The sequence below is a fragment of the Leuresthes tenuis genome, unplaced genomic scaffold (assembly GCF_036924035.1).
Source record: "Leuresthes tenuis unplaced genomic scaffold, fLeuTen1.0.hap1 SCAF_6, whole genome shotgun sequence".
Lineage (NCBI taxonomy): Eukaryota > Metazoa > Chordata > Actinopteri > Atheriniformes > Atherinopsidae > Leuresthes > Leuresthes tenuis.
Genome location: NW_027325360.1, coordinates 9204888 through 9230060, shown reverse-complemented (window position 1 = coordinate 9230060; position 25173 = coordinate 9204888). Strand labels below are relative to the sequence as shown.

At 42.3% G+C, this 25173-nt stretch overlaps 2 protein-coding genes across 3 annotated transcripts in view; both read left to right on the top strand.

Annotated features, from left to right (window-relative positions):
- The window catches only part of notch1b (notch receptor 1b), a 40362-nt gene extending 25635 nt beyond the window's left edge, over positions 1–14727 (top strand). Inside the window, exons 17-34 of one of the 2 annotated variants that reach the window (XM_072387463.1) lie at positions 150–302; positions 416–644; positions 1153–1354; positions 1579–1732; positions 1869–2053; positions 2845–2977; positions 3505–3762; positions 3988–4100; positions 4902–5473; positions 5717–6151; positions 6354–6502; positions 8703–8916; positions 9248–9338; positions 9637–9799; positions 10943–11241; positions 11492–11639; positions 11737–11834; positions 11938–14727. In XM_072387463.1, coding sequence (XP_072243564.1) covers positions 150–302; positions 416–644; positions 1153–1354; positions 1579–1732; positions 1869–2053; positions 2845–2977; positions 3505–3762; positions 3988–4100; positions 4902–5473; positions 5717–6151; positions 6354–6502; positions 8703–8916; positions 9248–9338; positions 9637–9799; positions 10943–11241; positions 11492–11639; positions 11737–11834; positions 11938–13311 — 4970 coding nt within the window. In that variant the 3' untranslated portion in view covers positions 13312–14727. Of the gene's footprint in view, positions 1–149; positions 303–415; positions 645–1152; positions 1355–1578; positions 1733–1868; positions 2054–2844; positions 2978–3504; positions 3763–3987; positions 4101–4901; positions 5474–5716; positions 6152–6353; positions 6503–8702; positions 8917–9247; positions 9339–9633; positions 9800–10942; positions 11242–11491; positions 11640–11736; positions 11835–11937 lie in introns of both variants that reach the window. The other variant, XM_072387462.1, reaches the window with a different exon arrangement.
- Positions 14728–16988: 2261 nt separating this feature from the next.
- Positions 16989–25173, top strand: ubac1 (UBA domain containing 1). The gene is made up of 10 exons (XM_072387461.1): positions 16989–17420; positions 19116–19236; positions 19348–19421; positions 19524–19631; positions 19754–19856; positions 20255–20363; positions 20531–20798; positions 21000–21086; positions 21910–22048; positions 22912–25173. Exons 1-10 carry the CDS (start codon positions 17283–17285, stop codon positions 23025–23027), a joined length of 1263 nt encoding a protein of 420 aa, XP_072243562.1. The 5' UTR covers positions 16989–17282; the 3' UTR covers positions 23028–25173.

Below are 25173 nucleotides of genomic sequence, written 5' to 3'. Positions count from 1 at the left end.
TAAAGTCTTGAGCCACACATTTTTAATTGGTTCTCAGGAGGGGGAATCAATGTCATATTCTATATGCTGTTACCCACATGTGCTCGTTTTGTGTTAACACTGAAAAAAAGATGACATCTACTCTTTGTTTCTCTTTTGATCCCTTCAAGGCCAAACATGTGAGGTGGACATCAAAGAGTGTGTGAAGAATCCCTGTTTGAATGGAGCAATCTGTCAGAACACTTTGGGCAGCTACCACTGTGGCTGCAAACCAGGCTTCAGTGGTCGCAACTGTGAAACCAATATCGATGACTGCAAGCCCAGTAAGTTCATCAATCGGTCCCAGTCTTCCCTCTTCAAACTTGTTAATAAGGATGCGTGATAGTACAGACTCAACCGGACACTGCAGAGCTAATTGTAACACTCTCTCCCATAGACCCCTGCAGCAACGGAGGCCTCTGTAAGGATGAGGTGAACAGCTTTCTGTGTACCTGCCTGCCCGGCTTTCGGGGAACAAAATGTGAGGAGGACATCAATGAGTGTGAGAGCAACCCGTGTAAGAATGGAGCTAACTGCACAGACTGCGTCAACAGCTACACCTGCACCTGCCCTCCCGGCTTCAGCGGGATCCACTGTGAAAACAACACTCCTGACTGCACAGAGAGGTCCAGAGCTCATACTATCAAATTTAAACTGCACAGCTTTGTGTGTGAATGACTAGACAGACACTTGAGCAGCTGTAAAGCTGTGCTTCTGATCAACAGGTTCATTTTCTGTATTTAGGTCTCATTTTCTTGTCCACTGCTGCCCCCTGTGGTGGAGTATTGATTTACAGCTGCTGACTTTCAACACCTCTTGCTGTCCCTTAGCCAGATGTTAGTGAGACTGTATATTAACCAAATGAATGGCTGTAGAGTTGTTCACAAAACTGCAAAAAAAGTCATTTCCCTCACTTCAGTCAGTAGAGCTGCCATGTGTTAGAAGTTTGAGCACAAAGTAGGGCATTGCTGTGAAAACAAAAGTGTTTGTTCTTTGTGAACTCTGTGGAAACATCAGATGTGGATTTGCCTGCAGCTCAAATAATGTTTTATTGATCTATCCTGTTTTTCCCTAAAAAGCTGTAAAATAAATTTCAACCAGTTCTTGTTTGTTTGGGTCTTTTTTTTTCCACAGCTCCTGCTTCAATGGAGGCACCTGTGTGGACGGCATCAACACCTTCACCTGCATATGCCCACCAGGCTTCACTGGCAGTTACTGCCAGCATGATATCAACGAGTGTGACTCCAAGCCCTGCCTGAATGGCGGCACCTGCCAGGACAGCTACGGCACCTACAAGTGCATGTGCCTGCATGGTTTCACTGGAATCAATTGTCAGGTAGGAGAGTGGCTTAAAGCTGAGTCACCCTGCTTGTCTTACTGCGTTGTCAGAAATCACTCAAGTAAATAAAGGTTCAGTGAGTTGCTGGTGTCTCAATTTGTTGGTAAAACTTGTATTCATTAGCTGAAATGAAATCTTAAAATTACCTGATAAATCTGTCAGCTTAAAAACACGCAAATCAGTGAATGTGCAGCGCCAAATTAGTTATATCTGTGTTTCAGAATCTGGTTCGTTGGTGTGACTCGTCGCCCTGTAAAAACAAGGGAACTTGCTGGCAGACGGGCACCGCATACAGCTGTGAGTGCCAGACCGGCTGGACTGGCCTTTATTGTGACGTCCCAAGTGTTTCCTGCAAGGTGGCAGCAAAACAGCGAGGTCAGACGGAGTTAAAATCCTCCACTGTCGATTTTAAACACACATGCAAAGATGATGAATTACTGTCTTAGGAAAATCAATGAGCAAGTTAGATTAAAATCTCTCTACGTGTCAACGTGTCATCTTCACTACTCAGGAGTTGATGTGTCTCAGCTGTGTCAAAACTCGGGTCAGTGTCTGGACACAGGAAACGTTCACTACTGCCACTGTCAGGTGGGATACACAGGGAGCTACTGTGAGGAGCAGGTCGACGAATGCACAACGAACCCCTGCCAGAACGGAGCCACCTGCACCGACTTTCTGGTTGGATACACCTGCAAGGTAACAACTCCCGAGAAACCTGCATTTACTTGTTTCCATGCTGCATCTGTGCACTGCTGCACAAACTCCAGTTGTTCCAAAGGTCTGAATACCATTTAACAGGTTAATTCATCTTTTATGACAACTTCAGAGGTTTTTGATTACGTTTTTTTTTTTAGCGTCTCGGAGCATAACTAACTCCACCTGATTGTACACTTTGCATATTTAAAACTCTTAGATTTGCAGCAGCCTGCCACAGCAGTAAACCATCCTGCGTGATATTGTGCAGATTGTGTATTGTCCAGCAGGGCAAAGATGCATGACCTTTGGGGGTTTCCTGAGGGACCAGGACTTTGCTTTAGGTCCTGTGGGTTGGATATAGTGTTCTTGTGCTCAGCATCTCCTAGGTGCTCGATCAGATTACAGTTCAGGCTCTTTATTGTGCTGCTTGAGCTGTTCCTGAGTAGCTTTTGCTTTAGCTTTTACCCCAATGCTTTTTGTCTCTGCTCTCGGTGGTTTTAATGCTGTGGCTCATCTGTATAAGTATACAACAGGTATTCCCCCAGCAGCTCTCCTTATAAAGAGGCCTGTTTATAAATAGAAAACAAACAGCTTGGCTATGTTAATCTCCCCTGGAGTACAGGATCTGCTGGCCTTGGCAGGATGGAGGCAGGAAAACAGCCAGGTAAACAAAAAAAACAGCTTTGTTTCATGTCAGACTTTGATTAAACTTTCCCTTCTCTCCCTCCCGCTGTCTTCCTCTCCTTTCTTCCTCTTTTCTTTTTCTCTCCCTTCTTCCCTCTCTCCCTCAGTGCATGCCAGGCTTCATGGGGACCAACTGCTCTGAGGAGATCAATGAATGTTTCTCCCAGCCGTGCCAGAACGGGGGCACCTGCATTGACCTGATCAATACCTACAAATGCTCCTGTCCCCGGGGAACCCAAGGTCAGAAGACCCCACGCACACTCCTCCCACACCCCTTTGCCTCACCATCCTCTCCTCCCAGTCTCCACGCTTCATTAATTAGGGCTTAGCAGCACACAGGGCATGAAAACTCCTCCTCCCAGATTGCCTCCAATTCTTCCTTTACTTGTCAAATACGCCATCGATTTCTCTCTCAGACTTGAAGGAGAGTTTGTGCTGTAGGTCAGCCTAACGTGGCAGCTGAGATGGGTGTATCTCATTGTAGCCAACATGTTAAGAGTTCAAGAAAGTGAGAAAAAAAAGAATCATGACTCAGCTCAGACTTCTTCCAAGCATTTTCATCACACAATCAGTACACCATACAATACAAGGTTCATCACACAATCAGTACACCACCACTGCTTACTTTTCAGAAACAGACATGCCTTTTTTTTCAAGGTACTGAGATTATCATTGAAGTAGAGGCAGATTAGGAAAGTTGAGAAGAAGTTTACTTGGTGCTCAAAACCTTAAGTAACCCATTTGTACTTTTCCGTCGTCATCCCCAGGCGTGCACTGCGAGATCAACATTGACGACTGCAACCCGTTCACCGACCCCGTCACTAAAGAGCCAAAGTGCTTCAACAAAGGGAAGTGTGTGGATGGAGTGGGAGGCTACCACTGCATCTGCCCAGCAGGGTATGTGGGAGAGCGCTGCGAGGGAGATGTCAACGAATGTCTGTCCAACCCCTGCGACCCGCGGGGCACGCTCAGCTGCATCCAGCTCACCAACAACTACCGCTGCGAGTGTCGCACAGGATACACAGGTACACCGCAATAGGTGTATATATACCTGTGGTGTGGGGTGTTATTGGTTGGTTTTGTAATGAAAGTAATGAAACTGTTCGTTTAATTTTGTTTTGTCAAATAGATATTAGACTTTTTTTGGTCTTTGGTAATATTTGCTTCATATTGAAACATAAAAGTTGAAATCATATTTTTTTTTTAACTTTAAACTAACATAAACCTTTTATTTTTGTGTGACTCTGTAGGTCAGCGCTGTGACACAGTGTTTGATGGCTGTAAGGGTAAACCTTGCCGTAATGGAGGGACTTGTGCTGTAGCCAGTAACACGCCACACGGCTTCATCTGCAAATGTCCTCCGGTGAGTTCACACGAACACTCAGTGTCGGAGTCATAGTTGATTATTTGCTGCCTTTGTCTGTGATGATCTTCATGTTCGCCTCTAACATTAACGTCTACATTTTGGGATCAAATTTAAAAGAGTTAGATAATAGTTAATCTTTTAAATATCTTAGAGATTTCTGTCAGATTTTGCATCCTTATAGGAGATATGTTATTCCATTTTTTTCTCAACTTGACACAATTTCTTGAGGTCTTCATGAATTGTATGCCACGTTTGGTCAAAATACCACAGGAAAGACCTACTGTGAATTTATACCATCATTCACATTGACCTGTTTTTGGTCTGGAGTAACCCACGTCAGTATCTTTGGGGGAAATCTCCACTCATGTTTGGAAAATACCTTTGCTGTGGATGAAGGCGAGTTCTGGGATCTTGAGCTGAAAACTTAAGGTTCTTGCCACTCTGCTGTCAGAAATGACCCACCACTGTGGTAGGAAGGGTCTGCAATCAGATCAGGGCACTGATACAATGATCCAAAGTCCTTGATCACAGATACTGTGTATCATGGGCTTACCTTTGTCCAAGCACAGTTACTTTCTGACCGTGAATAGAGATTCCACGCACTGACGTTTTTACTGACGTTTTCAGCCAATGCCACTATCAGGATACATTTCAAGAATGTTGTCTAAATTGTTAAAACTGAATTTTGATCAGAAAATAAGATAAATTCTTGGAATTTAATTAAAATTTTCTTGTAGTCCTGAGCTAATGACTAAAATAAAATCTGAATCCTCATGTTTTGTATTGATTTGTTTTAAGGGTTTTACTGGCTCCACGTGTGAATATGACTCTCAGGCCTGCGGCAGCCTTCAATGTCGCAATGGCGGTACCTGCATCTCCGGCCACAAGAGTCCCAAATGTCTGTGTCTGCCATCGTTCACTGGGCCTGAGTGCCAGTATCCCACTGACAGCCCCTGCAATTCCAACCCTTGTTACAACGGTGGCACGTGTAAATACACCACCGAGGCACCGTACTACCACTGTTTCTGCCCCACCAACTTCAATGGCCTTCGCTGCCACTTCTTCGATGACAGCTTCCCTGGAGGTCCTGGTGAAAACATCCCGCCGCCGACAGAGGTGGAGGTCACCTGCGATATCCCGCAGTGCGAGGGGTATAAGCACAACAAGCACTGCGACGAGCTCTGCAACAACCACAGATGTGGCTGGGACAACGGCGACTGCTCGCTCAACTTCGATGACCCGTGGAAGAACTGCTCGGCCTCGCTGCAGTGCTGGCGATACTTCAACAACGGAAAGTGCGACTCGCAGTGCGACAATGCCTTGTGCCTCTACGACGGCTTCGATTGCCAGAACTTGGAAGGACAGTGCAAGTGAGTAGCTTCTCTATCGAAATACCACATCCAGTAAAATATTCAGATATACTGATGTTATTATTCTTTTTAGATCAGGGCTGTAGTTTTCCTGTCCAGAATGTTCCCGCAGACATAATTAGTTGAAAATGTTCTGAATATGTTTATATAAATCTATACTCTATATATAAATATACAAATATGCAACAAAGGAACACCTAACAGCAAACTAGAATAAGCTCAATTCATGCCTTTTTCCTCCAGCCCTCTGTATGACCAGTACTGCAAGGACCACTATGCCGACAACCACTGCGACCAGGGCTGCAACAATGCCGAGTGCGAGTGGGACGGCTTGGACTGTGCAAATAACATTCCTGAGAAGCTAGCCGTTGGCCAGTTGGTCCTGGTTGTCCACATCACCCCCGAGCAGCTCCTCAACAACTCCTATGGTTTCCTGCGTGAGCTGAGCCGCATTCTCCGAACCAACGTTATATTCAGGAAGGATGCAACGGGAGAAACGATGGTCTACCCGTATTATGGAAAAGAACATGAGCTGAAGAAGTACAATGTCAAGCGCTCAGTGGACTCCTGGTCAGAAGTTCCCAACAAGGTGCTCAATGTGGTGAAGAGGAGTCTGTATGATGTGGAAGGCAGCACCAGGAGAATGAGGAGGGAGCTGGATCATTTGCAGATCAAAGGGTGAGGAAGCAAAATTATGTAAATCAGGAAATTGTACACATGATAAGTAGCCCTGTAGTCATTTCCCTTATTTCCTGATCTTTACTTTTGACCTTCTTTGCCTTTTCTTCCACCAAGAAATATGACTGCTTTGTGGAAGCTAGTTGGCATTATGAAAATAACAAATACTCACCTGTGTTTGTGCCTTCTCTTCCATCTATAGTTCAATCGTCCATTTGGAGATGGACAACCGTCAGTGCGTTCAGCAGTCCACAGAGTGCTTCGAGAGCACCGATGATGCAGCAGCTTTCCTCGGAGCTTTGCAGTCCAGCGGCAAACTGGATGTTCCCTTTCCCATTGAAGTTGTTTACAGTGAGTATGCTTTTCAGAAATTCAAATTAATTAAGATAAGATCTTTGCTCATTATTGATTTTGTCAAAAGAAGCTTCTAGAAACAAAAGTAACAAATCGTTCTGAGTACATGTTTTCAACATGTTTTTATCTAAAGATTATCAGATATTCTTTGGTTTTAATGCCTCCATTAGGGCAAGAAGTCACAGTTACCACACAAAATTACATGTTGTAAATGTTGCTCTATGACCAATTTTTAAGCAAATTAAATTAAATAGTTTATAAAACAGTTTTCATTTAGTTTTTAAATGTACCAAACTCAGGAGGAAGAGGCTGATGTTGTGGCCATATGGATCTAGTCTTCTTTTGCAGAAGAAAAGCATGTTTGATACCTATTGAGGGCCAGCCAACAACTTTTTTTCTGACTTGGCAAAGACTAATAAAGTAACTTACCAACTGTTTCCAGTCTGAACCAGCAAACAATAAACCTGCCTGTGCCTGGCCGGCCTCTTTCCAGATATGATATAACATCCCAAATATTCCCAGGGAAGAAAGTCATTCCTGAAGAGGAGCTCTCCTCTTATGGATGTATCTATATTATCTTTCCAGAAGTTTCTTTGTGGTCAGGACTACTTCCTCTGCTTTTGCAGTGGCGGTATTGGCTGTGCAGGGTAGTGTATTCTGCTACCTTCACTCAGCCTAGTTTATTCGCTTTAGACCAATCATGAAAAGATTCTCTTTTCTTTTTTGCGGTTTTTCAATTGACACTTTGCTTCGATTGTGAAACCTGGTTATTGCCACTTCCACTAATATCTTGTGTGCAGTTACTAGCCTGTATTTGTGTGACAGCCTCTGCAGCAGGAGGGCTCTTGAAGGCGGAGCTGAAGCACAGCAGAGAGGGAGGGCCAAGGGCCTGAAAGTTGTAATAATTAAAATTTTCAAGCTAAATCCAATTTCTTCTCAAGATTAACAAGTTCTCCCTTCTTGATCACATGTGACCTTCATGATCTGTTTGTGAAGTTATTCGTATTCAGTAAAAATTAATTGGCTTGAGGCCGAGAATCCCAGACAGCTGGGATTAGTTATTGTTGGTTTAAGTCTTTATATGAGACTTGTTTACAACAAGTTAGCCATGACTAAATAATTTTTAGAATAAATCTTATTTAGATGTAAAAAAGAGTATGATTAGTCATAAATGGGCTAAAATATGAAAAACGAATGTTTTTTTTTTTTTTAAGAATTGAAGTGTCAGCACATTATCTACTTGACGTGACACGTATTCTTCCACGCTCACACTCAAACTAAAATAAAAATCCATGGCGGCCTCCAGTTGGATCCTCTCCCCAGAACTCTTTGATTGTGTATTTGTTATGCAGCAGTGAACAAATGCAGTTGTGAATCTCATGGCCTAAACAATCAATTCCTCCCCATGTGTGTAAATCCAATGGCTTCAGGCTCCAAAATAGTTAATTGCTCCAAATCAACTCGTCCAACCTCCTGCTCACATAATATAAGTGTCTCTGTCTTCCTGTTTCTCAGACATGTACACATATACGTACTCTGATAACACACTGGCACACACGCACGCACACACGCCTTATCCCTCAGTGTGAGGGGCTGCTGCAACCTTCACCTCGCTGAATGTAATACCAGGACTTAATGTATCTCTGAGGGTTTAGGTTGGGGGAGTTTATCATTTCAAAATCGTTAGTGGAAAAAAAGAGAAGGGGAAAAATTGATCGGGAGTGTGCTAGAAGTTGGGAGTCTTTGTTATCTCGAAAATCCTAATAAATCCTTCGTCTTTACAGCTTAAAGCGCGTGCAGTAATTTGAAGTTCATTAATCCCCCTCCTTTTTTTCTCTTAAAGAAGAAATGGTAAAGTTGTCTCTTGGTACCTTGAGTTGAAAAGAGAGAGAGGAGGTGGTGGTGTTCTTTTTTCCCCTTTCTCTTTTTTTTTTATCACGCCCCATCCTCTTTTTTTTCCTTTTTTGATGAAAAGTGGTTAGCAATTCTGATTATTACTGAATAGATAGTGGAAGCTAGCTTCTCAAGCCGTGAGGATTGTCAGTGAGTTTTGGGCACTGGCTGCCGCCTGCGGTGCGTTTTGGAGTGGGAACTGCAGGGCGAAGAAGAGCTCTGCTCGAACGCTCAGGCTGACCCTGGGTGTCCTGGACTTTCACGCCCCAGCCTGTCGTGACCATGTCATCCCTTTTCCTACCAGGCGGTGTGAAACTCGAGCCTTCTAAGGGACTCTACCCAATCTACCTGGTTCTGGGCGGCGTAGGAATACTGGCCTTCCTTGGAGTGGGAATGGTGGCTGCCCGAAGGCGGCGCCATGAGCACGGGCGTCTCTGGCTTCCTGAGGGCTTCAAGACCACAGAGACCAACAACAAGAAGAGACGTGAGCCTGTTGGAGAGGATTCGGTGGGATTAAAGTAAGTTTCCGTTTATTCATCGTTGGTGCTGGTTTTCAACGTCAACCTGTTTCTCTGCAGATCGAGTGAAGGGCGAGTTCTTAGGGATAAAATGGGTGTAACTGGTGATCATTTAAATTTTAGAAAGGGGAGGTTTGCCTGGATCACTAATGATAATGATATAACAGATTTAAGTGTGCGTTAATTGACTTGATGGGTCAGAGGGGTGGGGTACAAATGTAATCAATGCTTTTGTTTTTCGGCATTGCTGCTGCATTTTTGTTGAGTGGCTCGGATGAGATGGAAGCAGTCGAGTAGGAGGAATTTTACTGAGTTTTCTGCTTTATCACAGGCCACTGAAAAACACTTCAGACATTTCACTCATGGACGACACCCAGAATGACTGGGGAGAGGATGAACCGATGGATGCGAAGCGCTTCAAGGTAATGAAACAGAAATATGACAAGCCTTAAAACCAGTGCCCTTTAAGGCTTGAAGATGTTTTCTTTTTTTTTCTTTGTTTACTTCTTATTTTGCATTTTGAGCAAGTTTTCTAAAATAATTTCACTTGGGAATTTTAAAACTGCCAATATGGGAGTTGTAAAAGACTTGTGTTTGTTTTTAAGAATTTGAGAAATCCTACCTGTTTATAAATAGAATTTAATTTTATGCTTTTTATCACTGATTTAATATGAACTCAGTGTCTCCTTGCCTAACCTCTTGCTGTCTGTGTTTTAGCAGTTTGATGAGCAAGCCGTGCTGGACGTGAACAACCAGACGGACCACCGCCAGTGGACCCAGCAGCACCTGGATGCTGCCGACCTCCGCATCCCCTCCATTGCTCCCACACCCCCTCAGGGCGAGATTGAGAATGACTGCATGGATGTCAACGTGCGGGGACCAGGTGGGTGACTTAATAAACATATTAAGGAAATTAAAGGGACCTTCATTTCTGATGGACCCAGCTGCTTTAATTATCTCACTCTAGATGATTCAGAATAGTGAAGTGTAACTGTGTCATCTGTAGAAAATTGCGAAAAGAAAGAATTGTGACCTAATGAAAATAATTCAAAGCATAAGATCAAATACATATTAGTCTTTCTCTTTGTTTCTTGCTGTAAAATGCAGATTTTCAAATCTGTGACCAGTCTTTCTATCCAAGTCACAGTGTAAATTAAGAAAAAGAAAATATGTAATATATCCGCCATGACCCAAGAAAATTTTGAAATTTACTTTTGCTTTTTTTTTTTTTAGGAGTCACAAACTAAAAAAAGCCCTTTTTTGAGTGTGTATACCATTTCTAGCGTGTATGTACTTTAGTATGCGCATGTGTGTAATGTGCATGTAGGAGTTGTGAAAGCCCCATGTCCTCAGGGTAAAGGATCTTCTTCAAAGCACCTGGTTGGAAGCCAGGTGCCTGGGGGAAAACGCTGATTCCAGATCAGATTAATCGTTTGACCACTAATGTGCCTCTGTTTTATTCTGTTCTGCGTTACAAAACCCAATGAGGGCATCAAATGCAAAAACACAGTTTTGTACTAAGTGCCAAAATCCCTGAAGTAAAGCTATGAAAAATCAAAGTAACAGATTTAACATCTTGAGAGCACACTTTTTTCCTCCGCCGCGGATCGATGCACTTGAATCGACCAAATCTGCAAGATCTTGGGCTTGCTATCCTTTTGAAGAGGAGAAAACCTATCCAAGTCAACTGACTGAGCTGCCGCTCTCAGTTAGATATTAATGCTTCGTTTTCGCAGCAGTCTAGCTTTAGCACACCCTGGCCTCTATCCCCTCAGCTTCGCTTTCCTTCTGAAGCTCCTCCTGTGCCGGGGCCTTGATCAGAATCCATAATTGAAAGACAGAGCTGTGATGATTCAACTCAGGCAAAGGTGTTCAATCCACATTCGATTTGTTTGTTGCTCTGTTTTGATCTGCCAGATCCTTTGAAGAGCAGCCTTTGGCAAATTTTGTAGTAGTTACTCAGCACTTTGCTGACCACGCACATAAAAAGTGCCCTCTTTCATGTGCCTCTTCTTCCTCCCTTCAGATGGATTCACACCCCTGATGATCGCATCCTGCAGTGGAGGAGGTTTGGAAACAGGCAACAGTGAGGAAGAGGAGGATGCCTCTGCTAATGTGATCAACGACTTCATTTATCAAGGTGCTAACCTTCACAACCAGACTGACCGTACGGGTGAAACAGCTCTTCATCTAGCTGCCCGATACGCTCGGTCTGACGCTGCCAAACGGCTGCTGGAGGCCAGTGCTGACGCTAACATTCAGGACAACATGGGCAGGACGCCTCTGCATGCTGCTGTGGCAGCTGACGCCCAGGGAGTGTTCCAGGTAAGGTTTGATTATGTCAAAAGCATTGGTGCTGAAATTGAAATGACTGGGAAATGTTGGTTTGTGAGTCTCACATCTGCTTTAGTAATTTTTTAAGCCAAAATTACACACATTAGCAGTTTACAACTTCTCAAACCATCCCAAGTTTGTTTCGCCACATGCTATTACAAACCAGAGGTTAAGATTACTTAAAATGACTAAATTAACTCAGTGTAGCCAAAAAGGAGTTACTTATTGTTTGTTTCTGTAGATTCTCATAAGGAACCGAGCAACAGATTTGGATTCCCGTATGCATGACGGCACTACACCCCTGATCTTAGCGGCCAGGCTGGCAGTGGAGGGCATGGTGGAGGAGCTTATTAACTGCCATGCTGATGTGAATGCCATCGATGACTTTGGTAAAGATTGTCCTCACAGTTTAGTGCTGAAAGTGGTTAAAAAGTGCATATAAAGGGCACATTGGGTTCTAATGTATTTTTGGTCTTGTCTCCTCAGGAAAATCAGCCCTACACTGGGCTGCAGCAGTAAATAATGTGGAGGCTGCCATTGTGCTACTGAAGAATGGTGCCAACAAAGACATGCAGAATAACAAGGTTAAAAAACAATCTCTGTTCCTCCGTATGAGGGCTGCAAAACAGCATGTCTAGAGCATCTCTGAAAATATTTAACATATTTTTTCTTTTCTACTCGCTTCAGGAGGAAACCCCTCTATTCTTGGCTGCCAGGGAAGGAAGCTATGAGACTGCCAAGGTGTTACTGGACCACTTTGCCAATAGAGAGATAACTGACCACATGGACCGGCTGCCTAGAGACATTGCACAAGAAAGGATGCATCACGACATTGTGCGGCTGATGGACGAGTACAACCTGGTACGAAGTCCTCCCATGCATGGAGGGTCTCTAAGTACCACATTGTCACCCCCTCTTTGCTCGCCCAATGGCTTCCTGGGCAGCATGAAGCAGCCTCAGCCCCAAAGTCAAGGCCAGGGCAAAAAGGCACGTAAGCCCAGCTCCAAGAGTATTGGTTGCAAAGATGGCAAAGACATGAAGGTGAAGAAGAAGAATTCCCAGGATGGGAAGTCTGGAAACCTGCTGGACAGCTCAGCTGTTCTGTCACCAGTAGATTCGTTGGAGTCTCCACATGGTTATGTGTCTGATGTGGCTTCACCACCTATGATGACCTCACCTTTCCAACAGCCACCATCTGTGTCCCTGAACCATCTGCAGGGGATGTCTGACCCACACCTGGCTGTAAACCACATGGTGATGCCAAACAAGCAGGAGTTAGCTCGAATGCAGTTTGACCCACTACCTCCCCGTCTTACCCATCTACCCGTGTCCGGCTCAGGTGGTCAGGGTGCCATGAACGGCCAATGTGATTGGCTATCCAGGATGCACGGCAACCTTAGCCAGCCAGGTCAGTTCAACCCCATGAGAGGCACTCCTGGCGGTCAAGGAGGTCTGCACCAAGCTGGACAGCACGGGATGATGACGACTTCACTCCATAATGGCCATCCCAACGCCAGCTTATCTCAGATGATGACCTACCAGGGGATCCAGAGCAGCAGACTGGGACCTCAGACCCACATGATGCAGCAGCAGGCTCAGCAGATGCAGCAGATGCAAAACCTCCAGCAGCTTCAGCAGCAGCAGCAGCAGAGCATCCAGCTGCAGCACCAGAACTCAAACACGACCAACGGCCAGAACTTCATCAGCGGGGAGCTCAGTTCCCCGGAGCTTCAGCAGGGCACAGGCAACTCCAGCATGCCCATTCACACCATCCTGCCACAGGAGACCCAGATTATATCCACCTCCATCAGCCAGTCAATGCCCAGCACCCAGTTCCTCACTCCACCCTCCCAGCACAGCTATTCAGGCCCAATGGACAACACCCCAAACCATCAGGTCCAGGTGCCTGACCATCCCTTTCTGACCCCGTCCCCTGGCTCCCCTGACCAGTGGTCCAGTTCATCTCCACATTCCAACATGTCCGACTGGTCAGAAGGCATTTCAAGTCCACCGACAAGCATGCAGTCTCAGATCGGACATATACCTGAACAATTCAAATAGAAAGCTTGTACCTATACACCCAGATCATCCGCTGTATTTTTATTTTTATTTTTTTTAAAGGCACTCTTTGTGGAAAAAAGGACAAAGCTGTAACAAGATTTAATAGAACTTTTATAAGCTTTTATACTAACAGTAACATCTGTGCGTCATCCATTCTTTTTATTTATTAATGTCTTATTTATGCGCATCGCTTGCTTATTGACATTTGAGGGGTCCATGTTGTTAGGCCATATGCAGGACAGAGAAAGTCCTTTAGAGAAACTATCTTCTTGTAGTACTTACTTTCTGCAGTGAAGCCACAGCATACACACTGGGTATTTATTTCCTTGAGGACTTTTCATCTTTGACTTTTAAAAAAAAATTTTTTATATGATTTCTCTGTCTGTTTATATTTTTTGTATAATCTTGTTTATAATGAAAACCATGATTAAAGTTAGAGCGTATTTGGAGTTTCAGTGTTATTTAAATTTGTTGTATGTGGAAATATCAGACAAACATGCTGTGAATGTTAACAGAACAGGTGTATTTTATACACAGGTCCTGTATGACATAGGAACCCTTTCTCATCTTTTTGAATATCAAGTTATTCTTAGTAACATTCTCTATAGTTGTGTACATTTCTTCAGGCAGTGGAGCAGCGTTATGCTGTGCCTCTGGACTTAATTGCATTCGTGTGTAGAGACGTGGTGGGGATGTGAAATGTTGTACAGTGTATGACCGAGACTGGCAGTGAGGGCAGGCTTGATTATCTTTTAGTCCTGTGGTGTTGGAGAATTGGCATGTTGGCCACAGTGTTTGTTGTTGTTCAGAGGGAACAGGAAACTTAATTTCCCTTTCCCTCCGATTAGTTTGAGCCTATGGCTGTGTTCTTCCTTTTGTAAATATGCTCTGTATTTCCCTTGTAAACAAGATTTTGTTTAAAAAATCTTTTGTCTTCAGCATGTGTTGGAAAGATCTCGCACCCTCTAAAAATGTAAAACAGAACAGAATATATATTTTGTATCTTGCTGTCCCTTAGGCATAAAACAAATTTGAACTGTATACAAACAGATACAATATATTGTTAAGTTACATTTTCACTTAAAAAGTATTGAGGTTTTATAAATTCATATTTATTTACTGTTCTGTAACAGAAGTTATCTGAGGTAATCATTTGTAAATGATAAGAAAGGTTTTTCCTACATAAAATTAAAAGTAATTGAGTCCTCAGTTGTGCCCATGGTATAATCTTTTGAGATGCACTCTGGTTTTGCTTTTGAAATGTTATAATTAGAACAAAATACATATTAGGCTGTAGTGAATTTTTCAACATTTCTTACCTGTAAAAATTATTTTCAACAAATGTTCTTTTCCTTTTTCATTTCAGTCCTGTAAAAAAGTTTCTTGCTATAATAAAGGGCACTTGTGTGTTTCGAATTAATGAGAACGTTTTTTTTTTTTTTTCTTTAGTCTTTCAAGACCTGGTAGATCATCTCCTAATGTTAGTATGTCTCCATCTAGTGGTGAAATATGCAGATGTAACAGTTGATTTAATGCAACACAGTGTCCGGCTGCACTGCACCTAGCACTCAGCACAGTACAAAAACAACATCTCAAATGTTAAAAAGTTTTAGTCATTGTGAATTTGATGCAACCGTGTGATCTCTGTAAGCTTTTAGCAGCTGTGGAGCACTGCTGTAGTTTGTTGAAAAAATGGAGTTGGGATATTTTCTTTCTGAAATGAGGAAGGGTGGCTGGATCCTCTCTCACCTGCCATTAGGCAAGAAGTGGAGTACACCATGGAGAGTTCCCCAGTCCATCACAGAGCCACAGGAGACAAATGATACCACAGGACAGTTTTCCATGTCACTGCAGTCCATTTGAAATGAGTTTCTTGATTACCTCTGGCTTTTTTTTTATCTTTAGAATTTGCAGTGACGTCCAAAGGAGAATTGTGTCTATTTTTAATGCAGTGGTGCATTAGCCTGGAGACCTAATCAGTCCCCCCCTCTCCTTCCAAGTCAAGGTTAATTTTCTATTCCTCATCCTTAATGCTTAATTAAAGATGTGGTCCTGCAGTGCAGGTGAGCTACATACAGTGGGTTTTCAGCTGTAAATGTAAATTTAGATGTTAAGTTAGTCAGGCTTCTGTTAGTTCTTGTTTCAAGTACATACTCAAACATGAACCTGACCTGTTTTGAAGTCACTCTCAGATTTCCCAAACCCTATGCTTCTTCTCATCCTGGGCTCTGGAATCCATGAGCCTGAGGACAGAGACTTTATTCAAAAAGTTCCCTGACACATTCTTTTTGTACACGATCATCCCTTTTTCTCTTTGACAGTCTTTGTCTTATGTCTCATCTCCCTCACACCCTCAACATTTGTCTTTGTCCTATTTTAAATCACTTATAACATTGAAATGATTAGCTAGTATCTCATTTTGTTTTTTAAAAACATTTTTCACAGTTTTCCAACTTTTTAGGCAGAAACACTTTGATTTTACATCTCACTTTGACATGTTTTTTTTTTCCCAGCATGTGATCCATAGCAGACAAATTTGAATTCTGGGCCACTTTTGGCATTTATGGCTTAGTTACAGCTCAAATAAAAGTTAGGTGGGCCAGATATGGCTCATAAGTCATCAGCTGGGCCTGACTTTAGTTAAGATCAGTGTTGCAAGGGCCAAATGAGGCCAAAACGACTTGTCTGAGGCTGTGTTTAGGCAGCCACCCTAATCCTCGATAAACAGCTTTATTGAGATTATATTAGCCCCAATAAATGAAAGAAAAGATGTAGATGTTGACCATATTTGGACCAGAATTTTGTTTGCAATCAGGAGTTTGGACTGTGCTGAAATTGTTATATCTCATCCTGGGCTTTAATAAAAGTTCATCCATCCAGTCCCCGTTTTGGGTGACCTGTCCCCGGTCAAAGCTGTCCCCGAAAATGTCCCCGATTTTGACACTGAATGGTCAATGACACTGAATGAGCGCAGACTCAATGTAACAACAGTTATTACGGTAGCCATTTAACGCATCACCAGAATCGACGTCATATGACGTACAGACGCAGCAGCGTCAACAACAACAATGTTGGAGGCGGCAAACAGGAAAGAAGAGAAGACCAGCGGCCGCGTAAAATGGTTGTTGTGTTGTGTATTAACTTACTGATTTTGTGTGAACTGGCCGCGCGTGTGTGTTAAGGGATGTAACATTAAAGTAAGTATGATTGTTTTTCTGAATTGAAAACGTAACGTTATAAAAGTCAGTTAACTTTAACATTATGATACTGTTTTCATATCTGTCATTAGTAAAGATGTGACGTTAACAATAGCATGAGATTACCAGGTGATGTTTTTCTCGTGTTCTCCTCTGCTCTTATTCTACCCAGGCTCCTGAGGTGGAGGTAGATCAATGAGGAGATAACTGTAATGTCACTAATTTTTTTGAATGCCACCTTTTGTGTAATAAAAGCTGGTTAAGCAACATGAAAAAGTACTTGTCCCTGTTTTTTATTTCATAATGATGACATTTAATGATATTTCACCACTGCAATGAAAATGTCCCCGATTTTCATTTCAGAAATCTGGTCACCTTACTCTAAACCAGTATGAAAAGTACTGGCGGCTTTTGCGTGTACCTCAATAAAACTCCAACCCCCACAATGCAACGGCGGTAGTACAGTTGCAGTTCAGAGTTCAAACATTACAGTAAAAATAGGATATTCGCTGGTTGCTGCTGGTGCGCTAAACGGCAAAAATAAACTACTTTGCGGGCACACAACACGTTACTCGGTTGCCACCACACTGACAGCCGGCCGAGGACCCCGAAAATGGCCCTCAGTTAATCGGTGCTCGCTCTTGCTCTGTTGTCGGTGGATTTACATACTACTGCTAGCTGGGTGCTAACGTTAGCACGCTAGCTTGCCGAGACGAGCACATAGCAACTGCTGCTCGCTAACGTCACTGGACTGGTACTCTGAATACTGCAGCTATGTTCGTGCAGGAGGAGAAAATATTTGCCGGGAAAGTGTTGAAAATACACATCTGCACCATGGACGGCACGGAGTGGTTGGAGGAGGTCACAGAAGACACCACTGTTGAGAAACTGAAGGAGAGGTGCTTGAAACATGTAGGTTTTTGGTTTGTTTGTGTCTTCCTTGTTTCTTTTCTCTCTCTCCCTCTCTTTTTTTTTGTCCTGTCACTCCTCCGCCTGAGGTGTCTTCAGCTTGCTCTGGTCTCTGTGTAAACCGTCAGTGTCAGTGTCACTAGCTTTGTATTTATAGTAACTGGGTAGACTTTGCTATTTATAATTTAGCAGGTTGGCTGCCCCTCTCCAGCTACAACTCGCTAACAGTCTTTTTCTGTTCCCTGCTGTGGCTTGTCAGAGAGGCATGCTGCTTCTTAGCCTTTCTATTATTATACAACTCACCTCTCCGCTCCTTCTATGGCCTTTAACGTAAACTCAAGTGGTGGGCTGATGTTTGGCTGTCATGACAGGACAAGTGTCAACAAAGTCACTGCTTGTCATGATCAGGTTTTCAAATACCTTGTTTGGTACGACTAAAATATGTTTAAAAGAAAACCAGCAAAGTTTCACTATAAGGAAACTTTTTTTATTTAAAAAAAAAAGAGACTTAATTTTCTATATTTTTTTAGTTACTAAAGCTAAAAGTCTGCCATTCCATTCATTTGCTTGCTCCCACAGTTAAGTCAAGGTGTTAGTTAATATCCACAAGTTTAGTTTTTGGTTGCAGAAGCAAAATAAATCCATCAGGTAGAAAGAAGGGACCTTAGACGTGGCCAAATCAGCAGTGTGGGAACCTCTAAAAACTATGCTGGCGAGCTCGCCAACATTAAATCCATGGACAGCCCCAGAAGAGTACTGGTTGACGATTGCAACATCCTGCCAAGTAAGGGAATACACTCCAGGAGGAGAGCATATCAATAAGTCTACCACAAGAGAGGACACCACAAATCATTGACAACCTTTCAGGTATTCATACAATTTTCAATTAAGTCTTAAGAGCATAAAGGGAAAATAAGACTGCCAGAAAAAACAAAATACCATATAAGAGCCAGAGTAGTACTGGAGCAACACTATTTGGACATATAAAACTGAGATTGGCCTGTACCAGAATGAGTAGAAGAAAAGGTGTGGAGGGGGCTTGAAACAGAGCCAGAGCATGCAACATCATCAGTAAGTCATGCTGAAGCAGTGTGATGGAATGCATGGCTTCTAGTGGCACAGGGTCAGTAGTGTTTATTGATGATGTGACAGGAAGTGGAAGCAGCTGGATGAATTGTTAGCGCACAGAGACGTCTACTCAAATTCAGCCAAGTGTTACAAACTTGACTGGACGCCACGTCGTTGAACAGATGCACGATGAACCAAGAAAAACAGTAACCAAAGAATGAGCTGCAGAATACTGACAAAGATTCACAAAGGAGAAAATACTTCCTTCGCTGATGCATACGGGTTCCACACTTTTGCCAGACATTGTTTGAAAAGGGTTCTCAACAAAGAACTAAAAGTGGTGATGTGAATTTCTACAGTTATGTTTGAGCCTCTCAAAAAAGAGGCTTTGATTTTTAAACTCCTCATCCAGTCTGGATGCAGAAAACCTCGCATCAAGGCCAAACTTGTGCCCTTTATCCTTGTGTGTATCATACACTTTAACTGCTAAAGCATAAGCAATAATACGAATATATTATCTCAGAAAAATGAATGAGGAATGTAAAAATAGCTTTAATGCCGACGATAAGTAGCTGCAGCCCTGTTGTTTCCTGTTTGTCTCTGAGCTGTTTTATTTTGTTTATTTTGTAGTATGTACATGGAAATCTAGAAGACCCCAAAACACTTACCCACCATAAACTTATACAAGCTGCTACAGAGAGAGTCCTTACCGACACTAAAACTGTTGCTGATGAAAATCTCAAAGATAAAGGTACGTGGTGCGCTGTTTGACAGCTTTACGACAAATTTTACACCCAAAAATCATACGTTTTGAAATCATGTCATTTTAAAATATTGATGATGTTTTGTACATTTTTCTTAGACGTTTTGCTGCTTATAAAGAAAAGACCACCGCCGACTCCTCCAAAGATGCTAGATGTTAGTTCAGAAGAAAAGGTGAGTTTGGTTGTAGTTTTGTAATCGGAAGAGTGCAACAAAGTCTTTCTTTTTTCTACGCATTGATTATTGTCTACTTGTTGTTTATTCTGCTTGTTACAGAAGAAACAAGATAACAAAGCTCCAGACAAAGATGCTATCCTGAAAGCTACTGCTAACCTGTCCACGCGGCACACCGACCGCACCGTCACGCAACACAACATCAGAGATGTAGGGATCTCAGAGGCATGGCTTTAGCTCACACAGTGAAAATTAATTCTACCAGCAGTTTAACATAACTTTGCATAACTTGTGTTTTCATGGTTTTTTTTTGTTTGTTTGTTTCGGTCCAGTTTCAAACAGAGCTTAGAAAAATCCTGGTTTCTCTCATTGAAGTCGCCCAGAAGCTTCTTGCTTTGAACCCTGATGCTGTTGAACTCTTCAAAAAGGCCAACGGTAAAAAAAAAAAAAGCTGCCCCATGAAACTTAAATTACATACAGTAGAGTGTATATTGTTTAAAAAGAAGAAAAATAAACCTGGAAATGAATGAAACTTAACCGATGTGCTTACCGTACATCCTCATGGATGGAGCAAGTTGGACAAGCTTTAAAGGGCTAACTTATTTATACCTGTTTGGGTTGACATGTAGGTGTAATCTGGAGCACAAAGTCATGACGTTTAAACATTTAATAAAACACGGGGGGCAGCAGTTGTTAAGCCCAGCACCATATTCCTGTCAACAGGGTTTTCCAAGACCGTGTGTGTCTGTCAGCTGCTCCTTGTTCCTTATGATTATTGTTGTGTTTCTCTTAGCCTAGCCTTAGTTTGAACACAGTGTTTTTGTGTGTCCTAGCGATGTTGGATGAAGATGAGGAGGATCGGGTGGATGAAACTGCTCTCCAGCAGCTCACTGAGATGGGTTTCCCTGAGAGCAGAGCAATCAAAGCTCTTAGATTGAGCCAGTAAGTCAATTTTTTTAAATTGGTGTTTTTATACAATTATTTACTGTTATCAGATATTGTGTTGTCGAAAGCTTTCCCACATTATTTACTTTGAACATTTATTGTAGCTTGTGCCTTCTTGACTGTCGTTATTCAGTTTTTCTCACCTTCCCGTCTTCCTCTCACAGCATGTCAGTTACCCAGGCTATGGAGTGGCTGATAGAGCACGTGGACGACCCCTCTGTGGACTCGCCGCTTCCAGGACAGGACTCTTCTGGGGCAGCAGCAGCCGCGGCAGCCGCCACACCAGGCGCCTCGGCTTCAGCCTCCGGTTCTAACCTCCTCCTCCGCAGCCTCTCCAGCCAGTCGAGCACAGATGAGAGCAGCAGACAGGATGAACTCACAGAGATCTTCAAGAGGATCCGCAGGAAAAGGGAGTTTAGACCAGATTCAAGGGTGGGTTGTTTTGTCCAGAGTTTAGATTTTGTAAACTCATCTCAAAGCACATATTTTTATTCTTTCTTTTTGTCTGTACTTAGGAGTAGGACTATAGTATCATCTTTTCACTTATTAACAGCTGCTTCCTCAGCCACACTGATATAAACCAAAAACAGTTTGTTTTTTTTGTAATTACACCGAATCTTTGTTTTTTTGTAGGCTGTCATTGCATTGATGGAGATGGGCTTTGATGAAAAGGAGGTGATCGATGCTCTGAGAGTCAATAACAACCAACAGGATGCTGCGGTAGGTTCACACATCCAGAATCCAGTAGCTTTATTACAGTCACTGTCTGCTGTTTTGGGGATGCCTACAACATCATCTGACTAAATCACTTTAGACAAAGGCTGCAATGTGATTTAGGCTAAATTTACATGTAAAATGACCGCACATAGAGAAAGTTATGAGAGACAGTAAGTCTCTCTAATCTTTCTGTTTCACACAGTATACAGCCATGTGATAACCAAACCACAATGACAGCACTGTTTATGTGCAAACAGCACGTCTCAGATAATGCTGCTCACTCCTGTTTGTTAGAATAAGTTCTTGTATTTATATTTGTTGCTTTTGGCAAGAAAAAGTTGGTTTTGGTGGTAACAAAATAGCTTCTGTGGTAGCAGTGGGAAGAGTTGCTTTCACTTCTGTGGGTGAGAGGGCCATAGATGTACAAACTAAGAAGCTGAGAAACACCTCAACCCACTCCTACAATTGCATCATCGATCTATACAAGGAGACAAAATTAAACTAATCTCACATGTCTGTGGAGGAGTTGGTTCGTCTTAGGGTGGTCTAAACAGGGAAAAAAAGTGAAACCGTGCAAGTTAATTTGATTCTTCTATGATTGGTATTCTCTTTCAGTTCCAAATTCATGTGTATTAGGATGTAACAACTCTAAGAAAAAAGACATATTACATACAAATGCATATTATTATTGTCAATTATTTGGCAAAAACTGGGGGCAAAATGCAGGAAATGTTACTTGTGTAAATAGAATTATGTGGATAGATAGTCCCAAAAAAAAGATAATTTAGGTTTTGCCTGTATTTTTATTTTTTTTTTCATTCTTTAGTGCGAGTGGCTGCTGGGAGACAGGAAACCTTCACCGGAAGACCTGGATAAAGGCATCGACACCAACAGCCCTCTGTTCCAAGCCATCCTGGAAAACCCTGTGGTCCAGCTGGGTCTAACCAATCCCAAGACTCTGCTAGGTACAGTCTCACATTCATGATGTTCAACCTGGAAAAAGCCTCGAAAAGGGTTTCATGTCTTTATCTGTTTTGTCTGTGAACTGCAGCTCAGCAACCGTCTCTATCACCAGCTGGAACAGTCTCCAGCCTAGAAAAAACAAATGAACCTTAAAACAAAACTCGTTTACTGAACTAGTTGGATTTTACAGACCAGAGATGGAACAGTGTGACAGCCAAGGCAGCTGTTGTAAATAGTGAATGATCCACACCTCAGTATTTGGCGCCCTGTAATCTTAGCTAGATTATACAGAGAAAGTGCTTTCCTGCCGTGTGCTGGGACACTTTGACACGTGAAGGGGTTGGAAATCAAATCAAAACTATTCATTGTGGTGGTGCAACGGTGGATGACTGCTCTGTCACTCTATCCATACACTAAGTGGTGTTCTGTTCTTGGTTGGTTTATGTTCACACTAGCTTTACTGGTAAACAGCTGACCACACCGGCTGTGCTGCTTTTGGTATGAAAACAGCCGATTTGTAACATTCAAATCCATTTTGAGTTTGCAATCAGTTGTCGTATGGCATTTAAAGCCAGCTTTCCAATCCATCTGAGAAAAGATTTGAACAAAAGCTCGTTTTCAAAGCACAAAATAGTGACAGAAATATCTGCTTTGAATAACCTGAAGAAAAGAAAATCTAAAACGATCTTGACAGATTTATCTTGACTGTCAGTTTTTGCAGTACCAGAACATATCACGCCATCACTGTAGATCCAGCTGACGCGCCATCAGAGCCAGGCTTCTGGTGGGCTGGTTGGGGTTAGAGGAAAGAAAACTGTGATGAAGAGTTTTAACAGCATGTCCTGTGGGTTTTGTTTTTGTGCAGCGTTTGAAGACATGCTGGAGAATCCACTGAACAGCACCCAGTGGATGAACGACCCTGAGACCGGCCCCGTCATGCTCCAAATATCTAGAATCTTCCAGACTCTCAACAGAACATAGAACCTCCCGGTGATCCCTGCGTGATTGTGGCAGCTTGTGCGTGTGTCTGTGCGTGTATGAATATACTGGGATATGTGTGTGTTTGTTTGTCAGAGACATGAGTATAGTTTTTTTTTTCTTTGTTTGCCTTCTAAAGACAAAGCCAGAGGAGTCAAAGTATGAATTAAGATGTTACACTATTTATAAGAATACGGTAAAAACACTTATACGAAGCAGATGTTATCATTATTATTACAGTAATAATATAAAACTGAGATTTAGTATGTTGTTTTTACATTTAAATGATAACAATTTACAGGTATGACGGACATGATTTATTTTATATAATTTCTCCATGTGCAGAAATGACATCAGACATAAATTTAATGTTTACACTTCAAAGCAAACTGTTTTTGTATGATTTACAATATTTAAGTATCGATTACGGTTCTGTCTGTCTCCTTAAATTGTTACATTTCATCAATAGTGAATGTGTGGAGAACTAATACCACTGTCATGTTTTGGGTTTCTTCTTCCCTTGTCTTGTTTTCATCTGAAAATCGGCTTTTTGACACAGTAGAATATTGGCAGAGCTCTTTGAAAATGGGCTCTCAGACACGATGCCTCTCTCCGTTCACACCTGAGGTCACTGTAAGTCACCTGTCTCACTTCAAAGAGGACAAGTTTGGTCCTCTGCAAACCTACGTGACTTTCTTGCCTTTTAGAGAAAAGTTGTACACTAGAACTTGTCTCAATCATGATTTTGCAAGAAGATGTTGTAGTAGGCCTGCGTGTTTATTGTCAATGTGCTCTTGAATGTCATATCGTCAAGTTTGCGCTCATTTAGCACTCGTTCACCTCTATGAATACAGCTCACTGCAGCACTGAGGAAGGGACGAAGAAGGGTTTGCATTCTGTATGAAAAGGCTGTGGTGGGAGCCTAATCTAAAGGGGTTTGCCTTTTGAACCTTTAATTTTAAGGATGAAGATGCGCGCTGGCTTCATGCTGCAGAGGTGAAAGCATCTTTGTGCACACAAAGAAACAACAGAAGCTGAGATACAACCAGTATAACCAAACCAAAATGTTACTGTAACCTGCCTTGTCATCATGTACCCAGAACAAAAGAAAAAAGAACAAACACTGCATTTTTGTGCAATAGCAAGTACTTCTGTTGACCTGTACAAACGTAGATCTGATCCGACTGTTAGAGATGTGTGAACCGAAGTGGGTAGTGTGTTTTACAATATTAGCCTTTGCATTGAGTCTATGGCTACATGATGGGAAACGTTGCCTCTACTAGTTGTACCAAGAATTTAAAAACAATATGGAGGGTGGTGTGTTTTGCCAAGCTTTTGAGTGTTATTATTCAATATTTGAAATGTGGTATTATTGTGACTTTCTGCTCAGGGAGGCTGAGATTGTTTTTTCTTAACCTGTCATTATGGCAAACCCCTGCTCAACTCCTCCTAGTTTGGCATTTGAAGATGGCTTTAAGTAAACTATCTCAAACTTTGCTTAAGAATAAGAGCACCACAGGACATGGTTTCGTAAATGCAATATTTGGAAATATTTAAATGTTTTTAGAGAGAAATGTCTGTGTGAATTATGTCTTATTACATTATTTATATTGAAGCCAAACTAGTAACTTGATCTTATTTATAACATTTTTAGCAAACCTCGAAGCTTATCTTCAAAATGTGAAAGAAAGAAAAATGCTTCAAATGTTGTTTTTACAAACCATTATAAAGATTTGCTTATGATGGACTGGTGGGGGTGACCTTGTGATTTCAAGTGGTGCAACGTGTTTAAACAGGGGCGGAGCTCTACACACCTCTGGAAGCCTCGCCACACTTCAGTGAACCTCCATCGCAATGTTGTGAATCAAGCTTTGGGAGATTATACACTCAAGGGAAAACATCCACAGGAAATGCAGAATTCTTTCATAAAAGTCAGCAGGAACTGAAAGTCACCGATTCTTTTCTCTCCGCTCTGACGCAGGACTGTCCCATATCAACAACCTATGCAATATACTCACTGTTCAACCAGCCTCGTGGTCACTGGCATCAAAATCCCTCTCGCATTAAAGTTTCTTTTTTTTTGTGGCTGTATTCTCTGGATTTTGTTTGGACTCGGGAGCCCAGCAATGAATAAAAATCACTATATCAA